The sequence below is a fragment of the Bufo bufo genome, chromosome 3, assembly GCF_905171765.1.
Source record: "Bufo bufo chromosome 3, aBufBuf1.1, whole genome shotgun sequence".
Taxonomy (NCBI): Eukaryota; Metazoa; Chordata; class Amphibia; order Anura; family Bufonidae; genus Bufo; species Bufo bufo.
The window spans coordinates 445,943,741-445,965,089 of NC_053391.1; the positions used below are offsets into that span (position 1 = coordinate 445,943,741).

General features: G+C 41.2%; 1 protein-coding gene across 2 annotated transcripts in view; it reads left to right on the forward strand.

The window, feature by feature from the left end:
• The window catches only part of SH3RF3 (SH3 domain containing ring finger 3), a 448,315-nt gene that overhangs the window by 421,917 nt on the left and 5,049 nt on the right, over nt 1-21,349 (forward strand). For both annotated transcript variants that reach the window (XM_040425074.1, XM_040425075.1), the window contains one exon: nt 20,714-21,048. In XM_040425074.1, the coding sequence (XP_040281008.1) occupies nt 20,714-21,048 (335 nt within the window). The remainder of the gene's footprint in view (nt 1-20,713; nt 21,049-21,349) is intronic.

Consider the following 21,349-nt stretch of genomic DNA (forward strand, 5'->3'; position numbering starts at 1 on the left):
TGCACATAACCAGCAGGCTAGCTTAAAATATAAGTTACAAAACCAAACTAAAAGCACCACACCCTCTGTGTGATACATTAAAAAGTATGACTGAAAACTGTGACTGTTGCAAAATAAACAGCAAAACTAAAGGAAATATAGACTGACACAGAACTGATATTTGACAGTGCTGGTGACATATTGTATATTTGGAATCAATAGGTTATTGACCACAAAAAAGGTGCCAGGTTCAATTTTGTGGACTCACATTCTCCATGATATTCTGACATGATGTGACTCTCTTCATAAGAATATTTTGGAATAAAACCCCTTGCCTCTTCTTCCTCGGATCACTTAACATTATAGATTACAACTGTGGTGGAGAGGAGACATATGTGGGTTCCTGGTGCCCATCTGTGCTTCATAATCTTGGATTTCCAATTCACACCTTCTTGACTTTGGGTTACAAGCTCTAGGTCTTAGATAATGAGTATTATATGCAAACACTTTTAGAAAGTCAAAATCTGTTATTGCCCACCTGGCATTTTGTCTGCGATAATGAAGAAGCAGCTGGATTCTCCAGTTTTATGTTCATTTTATACATTGTTTTTCCATTTTGATGAGTTTTAGCTGCAGAGAAACATTGTATTACCTTGATTCGTCATAGCTGACATGTTTATGAATTACACAATACGTGAGTTCATTACATCCAATAAACGCAAGAAAATTTATACAGATTATTGCAGTTTTTGGCCACACAGTTGTAAAACACATTAAAAACATAGCCCATTGATAGTAACATAGTTTATAAGGCCGAAAAAAGACATCTGTCCATCCAGTTCGGCCTGTTATCCTGCAAGTTGATCCAGAGGAAGGCAAAAAAACTGAGGTAAAAGCCAATTTTCCCCACTTTAGGGGAATAAAAAATTCCTTCCCGACTCCAATCAGGCAATCAGAATAACTCCCTGGATCAACGACCCCTCTCTAGTAGCTATAGCCGGTAATATTATTACACTCCAGAAATTTATCCAGGCCCTTATTGAATTCTTTTAGTGAACTCACCATCACCACCTCCTCAGGCAGAGAGTTCCATAGTCTCACTGCTCTTACCGTAAAGAATCCTCTTCTATGTTTGTGTACAACCTTCTTTCCTCCAGACGCAGAGCATGTCCCCTTGTCACAGTCACAGTCCTGGGGATAAATAGATGATGGGAGAGATCTCTGTACTGACCCCTGATATATTTATACATAGTAATTAGATCTCCCCTCAGTTGTCTTTCAGGGTACTGTAGTCCACCCATTCCAGTTATTACTTTAGTTGCCCTCCTCTGGACCCTCTCCAGCTCTGCTATGTCTGCCTTGTTCACAGGAGCCCAGAACTGTACACAGTACTCCATGTGTGGTCTGACTAGTGATTTTTAAAGTGGCAGGACTATGTTCTCATCCCGGGCATCTATGCCCCTTTTGATGCAACCCATTATCTTATTGGCCTTGGCAGCAGCTGCCTGACCCTGGTTTCTACAGCTTAGTTTGCTGTTCACTAAAATTCCTAGATCCTTTTCCATGTCAGTGTTACCGAGTGTTTTACCATTTAGTATGTACGGATGACTTGCATTATTCCTTCCCATGTGCATAACCTTACATTTGTCAGTGTTAAACCTCATCTGCCACTTATCTGCCCAAGCCTCCAATCTATCCAGATCCCTCTGTAGTAGTATACTGTCTTCTTCAGTGTCAATTACTTTACACAGTTTAGTGTCATCTGAAAAAAAATTATATTTTACTGTGCAAGCCTCCTACAAGATCATTAATAAATATATTGAAGAGAATAGGGCCCAATACTGACCCCTGAGGTACCTCACTAGTGACAGTGACCCAATCTGAGTGTGTACCGTTAATAACCACCCTCTGTTTGCGATGTATATCCATTGCCTTATGCATACACTATGGGGGACATTTATTAAGGCTACATTCACATCTGCATTGGAGGCTCCATTTTGGGCCTCCATCACATAATTTGTGAAAAATAGCATCCAGGACTTTCCTCTCCTCTAAAAAAGCACTCTTCCGAACAGAAACCTAATGGATCCCATTATAGTCAACGGAGTATGTTCGTCTCCGATAATGGAGCAGAAAAACGGAAATAACTAACGCTGATGTGAAAGAGCTAAGACTGGCGTATTACTCCTCTCCTAATAAGTGTGGTGCATCTGTGTGGGTCTGTGTACCAAAACAGAAAACTGTGCCAGAAAGGGATCTGGTATAGATTTCCGCTGTAATTTATGCCCGTTACTTGTTAAACACAGCAGCCAATGGGAAAATTGGTTTCTGCGATACACCTGGCACTTTCAAAGTTGTGATGACTGCACCAGATTTAGGGTACTGGCGGTGGTGTACTGACTTTTCCTGACAGCAGGTGTTTTCAGCAGTTGGATTTCAACATGTCCAGTTCTTCTGTTCTAAGGGGATGTAACCGCTGACAGAGGTGTCTGGCAGTGGCTTACTCCCCTTTCCCCTTTCACAACACATGCATGCTTGGCTGTCCGAGCAACCGGGAGTATGGGGGAGTTGGAAGGGATAGCTGTAAGCTAAACAAGTCTTTAGCCAGTAGCAATGTAAAAGTGTGTGGCAAGCTTTAAGGACCCAACAGATGTTGTTGAGAGAGAGAGAAAGATCCGGCAAAATGAATATTTTTAGCCAATCCTTCTGTTCTCCCAGGAGATAACCTCCAGAAGTGTCTGGTAGCGGCTTTCTCCTCTCTCCATATTGAATACTCATAAACATTCGGTCGAGCCGGGAGGGAGTCGGGAGAGATAGCTGTTGGCCAAACGATCATTCCACCAATAGCTGTTGAATGCGTCTGTCCCTGCTTTAGACACGAGCACTGCATCTGGGGGCATTTACACGTGTGTTTTCTGTATCCATATGTCTGTTCTGCAAAAGATGAACATGTCCTATTTTTGCCCATAAATGCGGATCATAAACCCACTGAAGTCAATAGGTCCGCAAAAAGAACAGATGCGACACAGATGCCATCCGTATTTAGTGGATTACGTTTTTGCAGACCGCAAAATACATACAGACGCTTGAATACACCCATACTAGATGTTACACAAAGGCTGTTCATGGGTTGCAGCATCGTTTACCCAATGGGTCCATTGTCTTTGCAGACTGTTTGTTGGCGCTAAAAATGGATTTGCAAATACAAATAAAATAAAAAATACATGATATACATGATATTAAACACTTGCTGTACACCATGACAAAGTAAAAGTGATATGAGACATGCTGAATCTCAAAAGCAAATGCAAATTGATTACAAAACTTCCCATGGACCCCGATGACTTCTTATGAATTTTTATGAAAAAGTGCAGGAAAAACCCCAAATGTGAACAGAACCATAGATAAACATGAATCAGTTTTTCCTTTTTTTTAAGGGATAAAAATGCAATAGATGAATACTTTGAAAAAAAAATTAGCATAATTTTTAGCTTTCTGTAGCAGATTCCCACTCTTTTTTGTATCTATGAAATAAAATAAAAAGATTATAAAAAAAAAGGAAAGTGCAGTCACACACCTAAGTAATAAACATCAAATAAAAAATAAAAGCTAAGGGTACTTTCATAGTAGCGTTTTTGTTTTCCGGTATTGAGTTCCGTCACAGGGGCTCAATATCGGGAAAAAAAATGATCAGTTTTTTTTTCCTAATGAATTCTGAATGGAGAGCATTCCGTTCAGGATGCATCAGTTCAGTCCCTCTTACGTGTTTTGGACGGAGAAAATACCGCAGCATGCTGCAGTTTTCTGTCCGACCAAAAATACTGATCACTTGCCGAAATGCCGGATCCGGTATTAATTTACATTGAAGTGTATTAGTGCCGGATCCGGCATTAAGTGTTCCGGCAAAACGGAACCGGCTTTCCAGTCTGCGCATGCGCAGACCTTTAAAAAAAAGATTAAAAAATTATACCGGATCCGTTTTTTCCGGATGACAAATGCCATCAGTTTGCGTCCGGATTGCCGCAAGTGTGAAAGTACCCTAAAAAATATGTTTTCTTTAATGATTATTACTGACTTTCCTTGAGTTACCACATTATTATAAAAACATTGTGTCACGAAGGGATGTTCTCGGCAACCAACAAACAGTGTATTTCAGTACATCTACTGTATTTCCTATTCCTTTGCGCAAGATGAATAAATGAGGTTTGACCGTACACGCACAAGAAGATTTACCATGTAAAGGGATTAGAGTCTCGGATCATAATCTAGGTTAACCCTGTCAGGTCCATAGCTAAATGATTACTGCTGTCAGTCTGCAGGTCTTCAAGGCCATGGGTGATTTATTTGCTTTGTCTGTTCATGTTTACTCTAAATAAATAGATATTTGACATTGTTGTAGGGGTAAATTACAATCCAGCCTTGGCTGCATTGATGTCTTGTATTATCTTGTGGTCATACTTTGTATACGGTAATGGAATTGTAATGCATTTATACTCGCTGGCTGTCAGGAGGACTAGCAACATATTGTGCACATAGGCAATTACTGACCTCTGTGTCTGTTGAACCGGAGAAGCTGAAATTTGTATTCAGAATTGCGTTGTCAATATTCCCCCTTTATCTTTATAACATGAGGTGACGGAACAGATTTATTGTGATGGTTTAAATGGAAATATAAACTTACAGATCAAAGCATTTTTCAGCCCAAGTCATTACTACCACTAGTTATTTGTTAGTGAAAAACTACAGATCACTGGTAACATCTATCACAAGTTTTTATGTATTTAAACTATTGCAGGCAAAAGTGGAGCAATTACTCACAGCAATCGGATTCCAGATATTATTTCAAAAGTTGGAAAATGGAAAATAAAAGGAATGATCTGACTGTCGTCCTATTTTTGTTGTACTTGGGGCACATTTACATCAGCACTAGTTATGTCCGTTGTTCTGCTCCAGGCCCTGAAATCTGCAACTGAGGCCCTGAACACAGATGTAAACATGCTATTTGTACAAGAATCCCAGAAAGTTTTATAATTTGCCACATTTCTATAATTAATTATAATTAGGAAGAGGCGGTTAGGTCAAGTTCAGACTCGGGAGATTAGTTGCAGATTTTCATTGTGGAATATATGTTGTGGCGAAACCAACCTCGCCACTGGGTTTTGGAGGGGCCTGGCTACCAGCCTCTTGCCCCAGGATTATGGGCCCTCTCTTCCGCCCATGCAAAACTTAAACCCCATGGCGATTTGACTGTGTTTGTGGCATCTGAGCGCTCAGATCCAAGCCATATGGGGACATGTGGGGTTTTGAGATGTGTGACAGAACCATCTGTCTGGTGTAATTGTATTTTATGTTATGTGAGGGTACCCAGTTAGCTCATTTTATTGTATTCATGTTGTCTGAGTGCCATTCACCTAATAATATGCACTCAGACTTGAGCTGTCTGGGAATGTGTTAAATGTCTATGTGTATTGTAAAGGGTGGGACATTGTATGTTTGAGTAAGTGATGTCTGTTCCATTGTCCTCACGTGTGTATTGGCCATTCCCCTTTGTCCTGAGAGATAATTGAATTGCTCCTCGGGTGTCTCCAGTGCAGAGGATATTGTGTATTCGTCTGCCTGTGATGATTGCATCAACCCAGTGTGAGGTAATTCTATCACGGACAGAGGGGAGGATTTTGTGTGGGAGTGTCTGAGTATATTGTACGTGGTTATTGGCTGTTTTTACAAAACCCTGTGGGTGGTAACCTTGTTGGAAAATGTGTATAAAATCAATGCTTGTGTGTTCAAATAAAGAGTTCCTGTTTTATCCTTCATCATGTTGAGGCTGATGTTTGGGTAACTGATCGACGCTGGGGATTGCTATACGCTGGGAGATTTGCTATACTCCCCTGGCTATAACTACTAGCTCTTTTAAGAGCTGTTCCTGCTCTCTGGTTTTAGGAGAGGTTCACCCACTGGATCCTTGTCGTAGGTCCAGGGTGGGTAGGAGACGGTGAGACCTCAACCAAGCTTCGGCAGTTCGTGGGGTCTGCAGTGCGTACGGTATCAAGTGGAGTGCTTGGAGTCCTCGGAAAGCACTAGGAGCATCTATCAACGGAGGTACCCGGTCGGGGTCATAGGCGTTCCGTTACATATGTAAATTGAGGATTTGGAAACCGCGTCTGCATGTAACAGAAAAAAATCCTTGAAAAGTCTGTAACATTACTATTGCCATGGATTTTCACAGTAGATTTCACAGTTTTCAATGCATCAAATTTGGTGTAGAAACATACTGCTGTGTATAAATGCAGGGGAAATTAAAGGGGTTTTCTAGCTTGTGCCAATATCCTTTAAAATAAATAATTTATTAAGGTAGCTGTCAATTTGTCATGTATTTCCATTATCTGTATTGTCCCAATCTTCTGGTCTGTGTTGTGGTCACATGACCATGTCCATGCAGCTCTTTTCTATTTCGTTTTATTTTGTGTGGCTCTGTTTTTTATTTATTTTTTATTTTGTGACTGCTTTGTATGTGGTCTTGTTAATTACTTTCTGCATGGCTCTATTTCCACTTTGTATGACCTTATTTTTCTACAGCTGTGTTTTTTGCCTGCTGTCACTTGAACGGACACTTAGGGGCACATTTAAGATTTCTTAATAAACCCCTAAGCTGGCGGTGGATCGTCTGCAGTTATGTAGAGGCGCCGGCTTAGGTGGATCCTCTGCCAGTTCTAAATATAAGACAGCTTCCGAGCTGTCTTATATTTAGACCTTTTTCTACACCTGAAGTAGAAAATGGTAAAAAAGACAGGCCTGCCGGTCCTTCCCCGCCAACGTCACGCCCACTTTTTTAGACCTGACTTAGGAGAAGTCGCAGATTGCAGAGCAGATAACCGTTGCACCTAATATAGGCATATTTCAGCATAAATGACCCTCTTAATGTCTAGAAGAGGTTTCAGTTTGGTCATTTTGCTCAGGGAACTCGGCACTGTGGTTTTTTGAAAAGTACCCCTGCTGCGGAACTTGCAAAGGCCCCACATCACACCTGTCAGAGCAAAATGCCAAAGCTCTGTGCAGTACATAAACAGTGCAGCACAATGTGCCGGAGTACCACTGCACAGTATATAATGCTGTGTAGTTCTAGCAAAAAATCCCTTTTCCCTTCTTGTAAACATAAAGGATGTCCCCTTTTTACTGTAACAGTCCAACTATATAATTTTGCCATTAACATAACCATATGGTAACTTTTTTGATGCCACCATATTGTGGTACACAATGTATAGAACAACTTTTTGGGCCAAATGGAAAAAACATATAGTAATTGCATTACAAAATGTTATATTTATTCTGCGAGTATGATTATAGCAAAATCCAAATGTATGTCTTTTCTATGTTTTTCTACTTTTCCACAATAAAATCCATTTCTAAAAATAATTTGTGTCGGCACATTTCAAGACACATAACATGTTTATTTTTCTATCGACAGAGCTGTGCAAGGTTTTTTTGGTTTTCTTTTATGAATAGTTATATTTTCTACTTTTTGGGGCGTGATAAAAAATACTGTACCATTGTTTTTGTTTTTTAATATGTTTGTGGCCATGGGTACGGCCAAGATATATACGAATAACCCTAGGGAGAGAAACAACGGGAACAACCTAAACCAGCTAGGCGTGTCTTAGCTAACCTGACTAAATGGCTTGTTGTGTGCCCTAAGCAATGATCATGGGTAGGCCTATAAGTGGGCAAAAACCAAGCCAAGTAGGGTAGAAAAGGGAACTCGAATGGCATGTGCAAACTAATCCCCAAGATAACTACAAGGCGTCAGGGATCTAGAGCGAAAAATTCGGGGTGTATGAGGCAAGGCCAGAAGGAGACCTACAACCCATCTTTTGGGTGACAAGGCCAGAGACATGATGCTCAATATTGCGGATACTGCCCCAAAGCAGAATGGAGGACCGTGAATATGTTGTGAAATGGATCATGAAAACCAACTGAACCTTGTAAAGTTTTGGTTCTAGGGAGTACTGGCAATGCCCTAGCCTCAGGAGATCGTGGGACTGAAACCTAACTGCCTAGACTATGCAGGAATGAGGGCCAAAAAGAACTATGTAGATAGGAAGAGAATCCTTGAATAGTTCCCCAGACAACACCTATCTGCTAGCCATGGTCCGCGTGTTGTTCTACTGTGTGCCCCTGAGAATTGTTTTAACGCTTGAGACGTGAAGACCGACCTATCATCTGAATCTTCTACCATGAGGAAATGCTGAACCTTGTCCAAAACCCGATTCAACGTGGTTGTAGGGAGTCTGAGGTTAGTGCGGAATGAAGCTATGAAGCCATAATATACAAGATTCTGTCTATGCCTTCCCATGAGTGAGGGAATGCAATTGCAATGAAGCTACCGGCGAAAATGAATTCCTGATCGTGGTAAAAAAGGCAAAGACTTTGCGGTGGGGACCTGGTTGACAAGATATGATCGACTACGATCAGAGACTGAAATGCTAGGGGGAATTACCCTACTTGTTCCTCCTCTGGCAGGACCTGAACGAAAGCATGAACAATTAAAGCAAGACGAAATAAAGACATGACAATGATGCTGTAGGGCGAACCGGACCAGTTGCGGTCAAAACATAAAGTGAGCGATCAACATGGATTATTAGGAAATTAGGGAAGCAGGTATGTATGCGATACATACGGGCTAAAATCAGCCCAGATGCCCAGCAGGACCGAAAACAGTCATCGGGCCCCCAAAGCCATGGGGCCGAAGCCGTCATCGGGCCCCCGAAGCCATGGGGATTTTTTTAATATATTTTTTTTAAATCAAGAAATTATAAACTATAATAAGTGACCTGAATAAGGTGCAGGTGAAATTAAACCATGAGCCTGACCGATGTTGCAGGCGATACCTAAGATAAACTACGTGGCCTGAATAACATGCAAGGCGAAATATCGTTAGGAACGAGACCTGACCGACGTGGAAGGTGACCCCCAACATGAATTCAACTGCATGACCTGAAAAGACGTAGGGAAACGTGACAGAAAATGGAGATAATAACGGACATTAACTAAAATGAACCTAAATAACATAAGCTGGCAAGCAGGTAAAGATGTGAGTCATTCAAAAGCATAGCTGCACAGGTGGACAGACAACCATTGGTCGGACCTCTGAAGCCATGGGGCCAAAGCAACCACCAGGGGCCCATGGGGCCGGGCACCCGCTGGGATGCGAACCTTAGAATTAAGGACGGCTGAGGAAAAGCTTGGGGCTTAACCCGACGGGTTTAGTAATCAACCGGGACTCGATAACCTAGAAAGACAAAGAGATGGGGTAAAGCTTCTTAATGAAATGAGGCTGAAATGAACAGCAAGTACTAATCTGTAAAATATAAATGAACAAAAGAAAACTTCTGAAAGGTGTGCCATGGAAAATAGTATCAGATGGCCGTATGACCTACCAATGTCGATGAGAATTGTGAAATCCTCTAAGCCAAGAGCCACTCCAGCGAGTCCCATATGGCGGGAGCCATGCGTGCGAGTCCCATATGGCGGGAGCCATGCGTGTGTGTCCCATATGGCGGGAGCCATGCGTGTGAGTCCTATATGGCGGAAAAAAGTATCAGATAGCCGTGCGAACTACAAATGACGATGCCAGTCATGAGGACCTATAAGCGAACAGTCACTCGTGCGAGTCTTTATTGGAGGAGCCATGCGTGTGAGTCTCTTATGGCAGGAGCCATGTGTGCGAGACTCTTATGTCGGAAAAAAAGTATCAGATGGCCGTGCGAACTACAAGTGTCGATGCCAATCGTGAGGTCCTATAAGCGAAGAGCCACTCAGGCGAGCCTCTTATGTTTTTTTTATTTTTTAAACCACTTATGCAGCACCAGAATGCCTTGGGGACTTGCATAACCATGACCCCCTCCAACAGCAAACCTGGGACACTAACCAGCCTACAACCATGTTGTACCCTTAACAAACAAAACAAAACAAAACATGAAAAACGGTCATGGGGCCCCCGGAGCCATGAGGCCGGATCAGTCATAGGGCCCTCGAAGCCAGAGGGATGACGTTGCGGTGACGATAAGTAATTAAAACGTAAGCTGGATCTGATGGGATATGCAGCGACTTGAATGATTGGATTAGCTAGAAGGTGGCCTAAAGAACATAACTGCCAACAGGCGTTGAAAATATAGACATTAGTAATCCGAAGCACGTGCATACATAAAACACTAACCACCGCGAACCATAAAACGTAAACATGAAATTGAAACAGAGATGGGAGAAAAACAAGAGCCTGAGGCATTGCAAGTTGCTAAGAGAAGTCTCTTATCGTGACAAACAAATGAACAGCTTGTGAAAACATAGCAGGAAACTTACTCCTTTTGGCCCACTGACCTCCACTGAGGAGCTGTTTGGTGAACTGGGGCAGGAGACCAATCTGAGTGAATACGAACCAGAAGTAAAAGGAGACCAGTCTGAGTGAATATGAACCAGGATTAACCCCTTAAGGACTCCAAAAAAGTGGCCACATTTTAGAAACTACGGGATAGGGTGGCAGTATTGTTGGTACTAGTTTAGGGTACATATGATTTTTGGTTGCTCTATATTACACTTTTTGTGAGGCAAGATAACAAGAAATAGCTGTTTTGGCACCGTTTTTATTTTTTGTTATTTACAACATTCATCTGACAGGTTAGATCATGTGATATTTTTATAGACCAGGATGTCAAGGATGCGGCGATACCTAATATGTATACATTTTTTTTTATTTATTTAAGTTTTACACAATTATTTCATTTTTGAAGCAAAAAAAAAATCATGTTTTAGTGTTTCCATAGTCTGAGAGCCATAATTTTTTCAGTTTTTGGGCGATTACCTTGGGTAGAGTATGATTTTTGTGGGATGAGATGACGGTTTTATTGGCACTATTTTGGGGTGCGTGTGACTTTTTGATCGCTTTCTATTAGTCCTCTTTCACACGGGCGTTGCGGGAAAAGGTGCGGGTGCGTTGCGGAAACATGCGGGATTTTTCCGCGTGAGTGCAAAACATTGTAATGCGTTTTGCACGCGCGTGAGAAAAATCGGCATGTTTGGTACCCAAACCCGAACTTCTTCACAGAAGTTCGGGCTTGGGATCGGTGTTCTGTAGATGGTTATAAGGGAAAATAATAGCATTCTTAATACAGAATGCATAGTACAATAGCGCTGGAGGGGTTAAAAAAATAAATAAATAATAATTTAACTCACCTTAATCCACTTGCTCGCGCAGCCCGGCTTCTCTTCTTTGCTGTGTACAGGAAAAGGACCTGTGGTGACGTCACTCCGGTCATCATATGGTCCATCACGTGATCTTTTTACCATGGTGATGGACCATGTGATGACCGGAGTGACGTCACCACAGGTCCTTTTCTTGTACACAGCAAAGAAGAAGACAGAAGAGAAGCCGGGCTGCGCGAGCAAGTGGATTAAGGTGAGTTAAATTATTATTTATTAATTTTTTTAACCCCTCCAGCGCTATTGTACTATGCATTCTGTATTCAGAATGCTATTATTTTCCCTTATAACCATGTTATAAGGGAAAATAATAAAGATCGGGTCCCCCTCCCGATCGTCACCTAGCAACCGTGCGTGAAAATCGCACCGCATCCGCACTTGCTTGCAGATGCTTGCGATTTTCACGCAGCCCCATTCACTTCTATGGGGCCTGCGTTGCGTGAAAAACGCACAAAATAGAGCTTGCTGCGATTTTCACGCAGCGCACAAGTGATGCGTGAAAATCACTGCTCATGTGAACAGCCCCATAAAAATGAATGGGTCCTGATTCGGTGCGGGTGCAATGCGTTCAACCCGCGCAGAAAATTCGCCCGTGTGAAAGGGGCCTTACACTTTTTGTGATGTAAGGTGACAAAAAATGGTTTATTTAGCACAGTTTTTATTTTTTATGGTGTTCCTCTGAGGGGTTAGGTCATGAGATATGTTTATAGAGCCGGTCGATACGGACGCGGCGATACCTAATATGTATACTTTTTTCCCCTATCTACCAAATTGTTTTAACTTTATTTGGGGAAAATTACGTTTTTGTTTATCTTTACTTGAAACTTTACATTTTTTGGGGGGAAAAACTTTATTTTTTCAACTTTTTTTTCACTTTATTTTTTGTCCCACTTTGGGGGGTCTAATCCTTTACAATGCATTGCAATACTTCTGTATTGGAATGCATTGGCTGTATGAGTAATACAGTTTGTATTACTCATACAGCTTCCGGCCTGTGAGATCCAGGGGGCTGGATCTCACAGGCTCATCACCGGAAGGCAGCGCGATGCCTCAGGAAGGCATCGCGCTGCCTTCCATGCCATTGGGTCCCCCTACAGCCGCATGGGGACCTGATGGCACCGCCGCTGCACCAGGTAAAAGCCGCAAACCGCAGTTCTGAATTGACCTGTGGTTTGCGGCGATAGCCGACACGGGGGGGTCACGGGACCCCCCCGCGCATTTAGCCGAGGTGCCTGCTCAATGATTTGAGCAGGCACCTTGTTCCGATCACCGCCGTGAGATTATTGAGTAAAACCATGACGTAGCTATGAACAGGAGAATGCAGCTTTGAGTGGGAGCAGAGTACAACACATGATGTAACAACAAATGGGTGAATGGAGCTTTGGATGTGAGTGGTACCTAAATCCGATCTCCAAACATGACGTTACGTGCAGCCCGGGTAACTCTTCCTTTACAGCAAACCGGCTGAAGTAACTTTTCATACGAGACGAACAAAGCAAAGTGAAACTTGTAAGATTTATAGGAACTAACTCCTATTACCAACAAACAAAGTTGAAAAGAAATAGAAGTATTTAGCCCAAACGAGCAACCTGAGGTAGCAGATTCTGAGGCAAAGCCTCCTGTTCGCTAGCAAAGTCGGTTCCGACCGGCCAGGAGAGACGGCCTCGGCCCAACCTACTTACAAGTATGGCGTGTGCATATAACAAGCTCCAGGCTGCAAAGAAAGAATCCTACCACCAGAGACGCTAGTTTGCTAATGACACCCAGCGGCAGCTGTGCACCTGAGAACCCACGCCTGTGAGTGAGGCTGTGGCTCGTATATGAAGAGCCTCCGCCCCTCCCACTGACTAATCAGCCTTACCAACTTATCAAGATACCATAATTAATGTGGTAATTTTATAGTATAGTTCATTATGGATGTAAACATATAAATTAGGTAGTTTTTTTAAAGCTGTAGTCCATCAAAATACATTGTAAAGGGGAAAGGTTTTTGTAACTTTTTTCATATTTTTTAGTTCATGTGATCCTTTTATATTTTCATATATCAGTTTCATATTACATTGCAATATTCCTGTACTGTCAGTGTAAAACAGACTAGTAGGTTCTCATACATAGCAGACCTGTAGACTTCTGTTCTACCCCAGCTGCCATAACAACTCATTGTCAAACCGCAATGGCACGATGGAGGTGCAGGTTGGCTTACCGAGGAAACCCCCTACCCACTGTAAAATTACTTAGGTACTGCAAATAGTATTTAGCACAGCATCCCAGGCTTTGCAACAGACTGTCAGCAGTAAGTAAAAGCTGGCAACTGATATGGATGGCATAGGTACAGTTACTAAGCGCCATTAGCTCTGCACCATATTTTTATAGCACTGTGTGGGAACTACATCAGAGCAGTAACCATATGGCACAATATGGGAAGGGGTTAAAGGGCATGTATCACCTATCTGTAAATATTTTTAACTAATTTGGAAACCTTCTTTTTCTAATCTATTTATTTTCTGATTGTAATTTTTGTTTTATAATTTCACTACTTGATAATAGTGGCAGCCATATTGGCAGAACTGCTTGCCTGTTGTGTTAACAGTAGTGCAGGGCAGGGGCGTAGCTATAGGGGAAGCAGGAGAAGCGGCTGCTTTGGGGCCCTGACCCAGAAGGGGCCCATCCAGGAGGAGGAGGACTAAAAGATTTTGTCAGGGCCCCTTCAACAGTATTACACAAAGAAATGATATAGAGTGACAGTATAGACAGTGTAGAGAACGGATGGAACAGCCTCCGGGTCTAGTCTGAGAGAGAGATCTTTACTAGCCACAGGAATGGGGGCGGCATGAAAGGAAGGGCACAATCACATAGCTACAGTCTAATTTCCTTTCTTTTCCCAGATAATAAAATGTAACTTTTAATGATTCTCCTAAAATGAAGTCAGCACATCTATTAACTATTATAAGTGAGCTCTAAACACTGTGGGTTAAAACGAGCTGATGCTCACTATTAGTGCCAGATCACTATGTTATTGAATTGCTTAGTTTTTAGACGGTGGCTGGGAGTGCACTTCCCCACCCCAACACTCTGATTGAAGTGCGCACTGGCACACACTGATCGCTTATAGCATAGCACGTATCTGTGTATTAATCAAACACTTGAAGGCACATAAACTTGAGAGGTCAGCAAACTAAAACCTAAGACTGCCCCCCGACATGTTTCACCAGCTAATCTGGCTTCATCAGGGGTTTGGGCAGAATGAAAGGAAGGGGTTGCGAAAAAATTATTGGGGGAAGGTGGGACCCCATTCAAAAATTTGCTGTGGGGCCCAGTCATTTCTAGTTACGCCACTGGTGCAGGGATATCTTTTACAGCAGCCTTATGAGAAAATGGTGTCTGGAAATAACTCATTGAGTTCTATGGGAGAGTTTGTAGGTATGCTCTGTGACCCGATGCAGAGGTCATTGTGCAGGGAGGGGAGTTGGTGATCTGTGACCATTGCCTATTATGAATGATGGATCCTCTGTTATCTGCCTCCAGCTTTATAATAGAGCAGTTACCTTTCATCGTAAGGATATATTCTTTCTTTTTTTTTTTAAATAAAGTTTTCACCAAAAATAAGGCTATACAGTATTACCATGTGGAATATATGTTGCAGAAATCCCTGCAACTGAAAATCTGTTCAATTCATTTGAAGGGGATTGTTTTGGCAACACCCTAATCCCACCTGCAATGATAATGAGAAGACTACTTAAAAGGTATCAGGTGTCAGTCTGTTATGAGGATCAGGGGACAGTATCAAAAACAAGATTTAAGTATTTTTAAAGTATAATATTGAGATAAAAACTAGAAAAAAAACAGAATATTTAACCTTTCAAAAACGAAAAGGAAAATCATTTCAATAGTACTTCTCTTTTAAATGGGTTATAGCAGAAAACATATTTATGACCTATCCAAGGGGTCCCTGAGTCCTCTCTCTGAATGGTTTAGTAGTGCACTGCTCCATTCACTTCTTTGGTATTGACTCATTGCTGTTTATGTCAATCCCATAGATATCTATGGAGCAGTAGACTGACGTGCACTATTTCTCCTTTCAGAGATGGGACTCAGACCCCCCACTCCCCCCGTTGTCAGGATAGCTGGGTGTCCCAGAGGTAGGACAATCCTTAATCTGATATTCATCAACAGTTCTTTGGATAGGTTATAGTTATTTTTTGTGGGATAACACCTTTAAGAATCTACTGCTCCTTTTGGATTAAAAAATTACCAAAAGGTGTTACCTTCTGTCATGTCTCCTAAATTACTCTGATTCCATGCACTGTGCAAAGTACAGTTAATCCAGTAGTTAGCAATGAATGTGAACATATAGGTGCAGTATATAATGCTACTCATTTTAATGTATATAATGTTACTTCTTTCATGCTAAAACGTTGCGAGTGTGCTACAGGCATTCTGTCACCAGTAAAGTCACTGATAAACCAGGCACAGCTCATCTGAATGTACATTTATGTGAATGATGAATGAAACATTTCACCTGGTTATCCATTCTTTCAGTAATTTTAATCTGTATGCAAATAAGAAGTTAGGCGCACAGGGGATGGGCCCAAGTCACTCTGTGCACCCATGCTCCTCCCACTTCCTCTGCCAGCCCACTTTCCTTGTTGATTGGCAGGGCTAGGCGGGATGACTATGCAGGAACCTGGCCTTGTCAAGCAGAGGGAGGGGCTGCCAGAGAAAGTAGGAGGAACAAGGGTACGTTGGGTGGCTTGGGCCCACCATTGGTGCACTAAACTAATCATTTGCATGTATTAAAAGTACTTTTTCTACAGAATTAAGCAGCAGATCAGGTATGATTACATTCAGCGTAGCTAGTCCTACACCTTTAAGGTGATTTACTGTACCAAAGCGAAAAAAGCTTTGTGTTATAATACAATTATGATTTGCAGGACCTAGTTAATGCTAAAGCATGTCTACGTATGCACTGAAGCGTCTTACAGTTTCTCAGAGTGCTGCCTGTTTCCCATTTAGTAACCAGTGACTCGTGTCTCCTGGTGTCTTCTGACATTACCTGCTGCAAGCGTCACATTTGATGGATGGCGAGTCTGACAACTGCCACTTTTGTCAAGCACATGAAGTAGATTGCAGAATTACTGGAGGTTACAATGATATGAATTCCCAATAACTCTTTTCATCTTCTACATGTAATTTAGAGTATTGTAATATTTGGTTTTATGTAGACAAGGCTGCCCATGTAACCATACATCAACTGGTAATTCAAAAGATGAAGGTTGTGCAGCTATTCTCTCCTCCCAGAGATGAACGTCAGAGATGCCCTGAGATAGGTTAAAATTGAACCCATAGTGAGGCGGCATGATCTAGTACCAAATTATTACTATGGCCTCCTTGTCTGTATGAATGTCCCTGATTAGGATGAGTTCTAATAAATTTAAAGAGAATAATTCTTATGTGCTCGACTACACAACCCATCAAATAGTTACTTGTGATGAATGCTGGAGAATCGATTTTAGAAACCCTGAATTAAAGGGCTTATCCCATGATTAATGTAAAAAATGAAAATCAGACATCATATGGTACTTGAAAATCTCTTTTTAAAAAACCTAGAACCAGCCCTATACCTCACATGGATCCAGAGATCTCCCCATTCATTGCTCTGCTAGATTTATATTAAGCTGGCAGCTCAAGAGGAGTGTCTTTTCTGCTGCAGCTCAGGGGACGTGTCCATGCTCTCCCTATCACAACTCAGGGGGCGTGTCTGTTCTGCTGCAGCTCTCTCCCTATCACTGCTCAGAAGGTAGTTGAAGGATGAAACTGAGCATGTGCGGCCATCTCAGTGAGCAGGTCAAAGAAAGAAGAAAAAGAAGAAACAGCACGTCGCACTATACAGATACATTTTATTGAATAACTCAGTGCCTATCCAAAAAAATTTAATTACATGTAGTTACAAAGTATTCAGATCCAGGTGCTGGTTTGAAAACTGTAGAAAATTGTTTTGTGGGACAAGCTCTTTAAATATAATATAATATAGAACTTAATAGTAATAAAATTGTGCTGTGGTCATGGGATAAAGAAATCTGATTATATTCCATATCTGGAATGTATGTTCTATTAGCGTTCACATGGCTTTTTTCAGGGTACACAGAAACATAACTAGGTTTATTGGATTCCTGAAATTGGCTCTTATATGCATATATACATGCTTGCCTGATATTAGGTTATTAAAATGTGGAGACATAAAAATGTTTACAGCACTGCAGAATATGTCAGCACTATGTAATAACAGATAAGGAATAAGTAAGCACCACGAATGGCAGCCAACCAGCAAGGCAACAAATCCTGTTCGAAATGTGGCATCATATTAAAGTAAAAATTCAGCTCAGAGACCTAGAGTATTAAAATTTAACCTACTGCAAAGAAAAACTTGCCCATAGCAGATTTTAGCTGTTAATTTCCAATGCCATTTGGAAAACGGAAGTTTAACATGACTGATTGCTATTGGCATCGCTGCCAGTTTGAAAAAGTTATCATCCCGATAAGTCCAAAATACCTAATAATCCCAGTTTCAGCAGTGAGGACTAGTGGGCGTCTTACCATGTGTAATACAAGTGCTGCAGGTGCCTGTACTGATGCCCTATACCACCCGTTCTGCGCTATACTGTGCCATAAGGGTACATTCATATTTTCATTGTGAAATCTGGCAGGCTGTTCCGGCAGAGAATCTGGCAATGACGGATACTGCTGTTCACCTCCAGATCCCCTTTGAATATAATGGGATAGCGTGGTGATCTGGCTGCTTTCCAGCATAAATGCTGGGTTTCGGCTGGACAAATAGCGGTTCTTGTACAGCCAACAGCCAGCATTTATGCTTGAACAGCCTACCGGATCATGCTGCCAGATCGTCTAACACTAGTGTGAGCCTAGCGTAAGTGTCTATTTTCCTCATAAGTGTGGCTGACCAAACAACAGTCGCTGCAAAAGTAATTGATTAGGAATTCTGAGAGAGACTCTTTTTAGTGAAACTTTGGCAAAGTAGAGGATCCTTAAAGGGATCTTCTGACAATGAAATGCAGTGCAGTCTGCAGGCAGCATGTTATAGAGCAGGAGGTCCTATCAGTGACAGCTATCTGTGTATAGCTTGAAATGTTCCCCAGTTGGGAACATCACAACAGGAGGATCTTCTCATTTATTTGTAGATCAAGTAATAAAAGAATGTGTTTCGGGGATCAGACCGTCCTCTTCTTCAGGTTAAATACACCTGTAACCTAAAGAAGGGGACCTTCTGATACCCAAAACACTTTGTTTTATAGCTTGATCTACAAATAAATGAGAAGATTCTTCAACATCCGCCTGTTGTGATGGTTCCTTGCGCCAACTAGTGAATATTTCAAGTTGTACCTGTCCTTCTGGTAGATTGGACATCTCTGTCTCCAGGCACTCCATCTGCGGCAGCATACCTTACAACCTGTTTTTACAGTGACCTTTGCCATCTGCATCAAGCTATCCATGTATACACACTTATACAGGGAATTATAACTTTTATTGACTCTTATCCCATAAAGCTATATATCACTTTGTTCAGCTCCTCCTGCTCGGTAACAAGCTGCCTGCAGATTGCACTGTATTTCATGGCGGCAGCTTCTCCTAACAGCAAAAGTCATTGTAGCTGTGTCTCCTATGAATTTTGCTATATTTCAATTTATTTGAACATGTACTAGATTTGAAAATCTACTAAACTGTTTCATTTTAAATGTCATAGAATTAGACTTTTTAAACTCGCTTTGTTGGCTGGGGTCAATTGATAATGTACTTTTCACACTTTATATGTGCTATAATTTTCTGTACACTTCTATTTCTGGAAAATATTCTAAAATTAGAAATTACAGAGGTATAATTGCATACAAAGATGACTTTAGCAGCTCAAAGTTATTAATAAAATGAAGTGAGTTGGTGTTTCCATTGACTTGATTAAACAAAGAAAAACCATAATTAAGCGTAAAGTACATTACTTATGCTTCCAGTAGATTTCTGACACTAAATTATCAATCTTATAGTGCTACTATAAGTACAGTATGTACCAATAAGCCATCAAATAACATGAATGACATTGATTAGCTTGTTAGAATGGTGCCAGACAACAGGTTGGATATGTTAAACACCAATGTGATATGTGGGGAAGCAAGAAAAGTGGACTTTGACAAAGACCACATTGTGATAGAAGACTGGCTTGGAGTATCTCAAAAACTGCAGGTATTGTGGAGTGTTCCTAGTATGCAGTAAATAGTAGCTAACCAAAGGAGGACAACTGGTGAGCTAGCGACTTGGACATGGATGAGCAAGGATCACAGATGTATGTGGAAAGAATAGACTATCCAGACTGTTCCAGTCCCACAGAAGAGCTACTTTAACACTGATGGCTGAAACATTTAATACTATCTATGATAGAAAGGGGTTAGAAAACACCAGCATGGCAGCTTGCAGTGTATGGGCCATTGTAGCTACGACCGGACAGAGTGCACATGCTGACTACTCCGTGCCTCTCTAAGCAGGCACAGCGAGTTTGTGAGCATCAGAGGGTGGCACAGTCTGATAAATCACATTTTTTTTGTACCATATGGATGGTCAGGTGCATGTTTGTGGATCTTACTTTGACATATACCACCTTCCTATCATAAATATTTTTGCAGACCAAGTGCATCCTTTTATGGCAACACATACCATAATGATAGTGACCTCTTTCAACAGGAAAGTGCCCAGCCACACTGCAAAAAATGTTAAGGAATGGTTTAAGGAACATGAAAATAAGTTCAATCTGTTGACTTGGCCAAATTCTCCGATCTCAGTCTGATCAAGCATTGACGAGATGTGTTGGTAAAGTGATCCATGGCGTCCCCACCTCGCAATTTATAGTACCTAAAAATCTGCTGCTAACATCTTGGTGACAGATACCACAGGATACCTTGAGAGGTCTTCTGGAGTCCATGTCTTTATTAGTCAGAGCTGCTTTGGTTGCACATGGAGAGATATTATATTATTATATTATTAATGTTATGGCTGATTGATATATATATTTTGACATGTGGTAAAGTCAATCAAACATTTGTACCTCTGGGTGTTGTGCATTTCACCAGATTGGACTATAACCTTTTTTGATAACTTCTGGAAATCAGAACTAATCAGAACTAAAAAAAACAAATGGAAGTCTTTCTTAAAAAGTGCGAGAAAGTCCTTCTTTAGTGCAAGAAAGGAAGGTGTGGCTTTTGGTGTAGATGTAGGGCTGGTGCTGATAATAGAACTACACGTATGTAAGTTAATCATGTTATTCCTAGTCACTTGCATTTGAAGTGATATATTGTAACTTTGTTAGTAGTGTAGTAACAGCATAAACTAAAATGGTTTTACTGTTGTATAGACTTTTTTGAAAGTTTTTTTTATACTTTGCTACATGTATAATTTATTAGTAAAATGTGTTATCTTTTAGAGAGAAAAAAAGGGTGGCTTGCTCAAACTTCTGGCTGGAGCCTCTGCAAAAAAGAAGTCCCGTTCTCCTCCATCTATCTCACCAACACATGATCCCCAGGCTATAGTGGAAGGAGTAATTCAAGGTGCTGTAGGACTTGAGCTCTCAATGAGCAACCATGGAAGAGCAGGCTCATGTCCCATTGAAAGTGAAATGCAAGGAGCAATGGGAATGCATCCATTACACAGGAAAACTGGCTCTTTAGATCTGAATTTTTCAATTCCATCTCCAGTCAGACAGCCTGCCTGTGCAATGGTAGCTGTACGCCCAGAACCCAAATCACTGTCCAGAGAACGGTAAGAACATTTCTGAAAAAAAAAACTGTGATTCTATAATGTATTGATAATGTATTACAGGAAATGTAAAAAATTAGAAAGTTATACAGACAGGCCACATTATGATAATAATGGATTATTTATTTTCTAAAGCTTATATGACACAAAGACTAGAGATGAGCAAATTTTATAAAATTTGTTTCGGTCCAATCTGGCCAAGAAATTTTTGAGTCGGGCACAAATCGATTCTACCTCAATCGAAAGTGTTTTAAATGCCTGGAAAATCTCTATCTTTTTCTGTGTAAAAATTCTACCCAAAGGA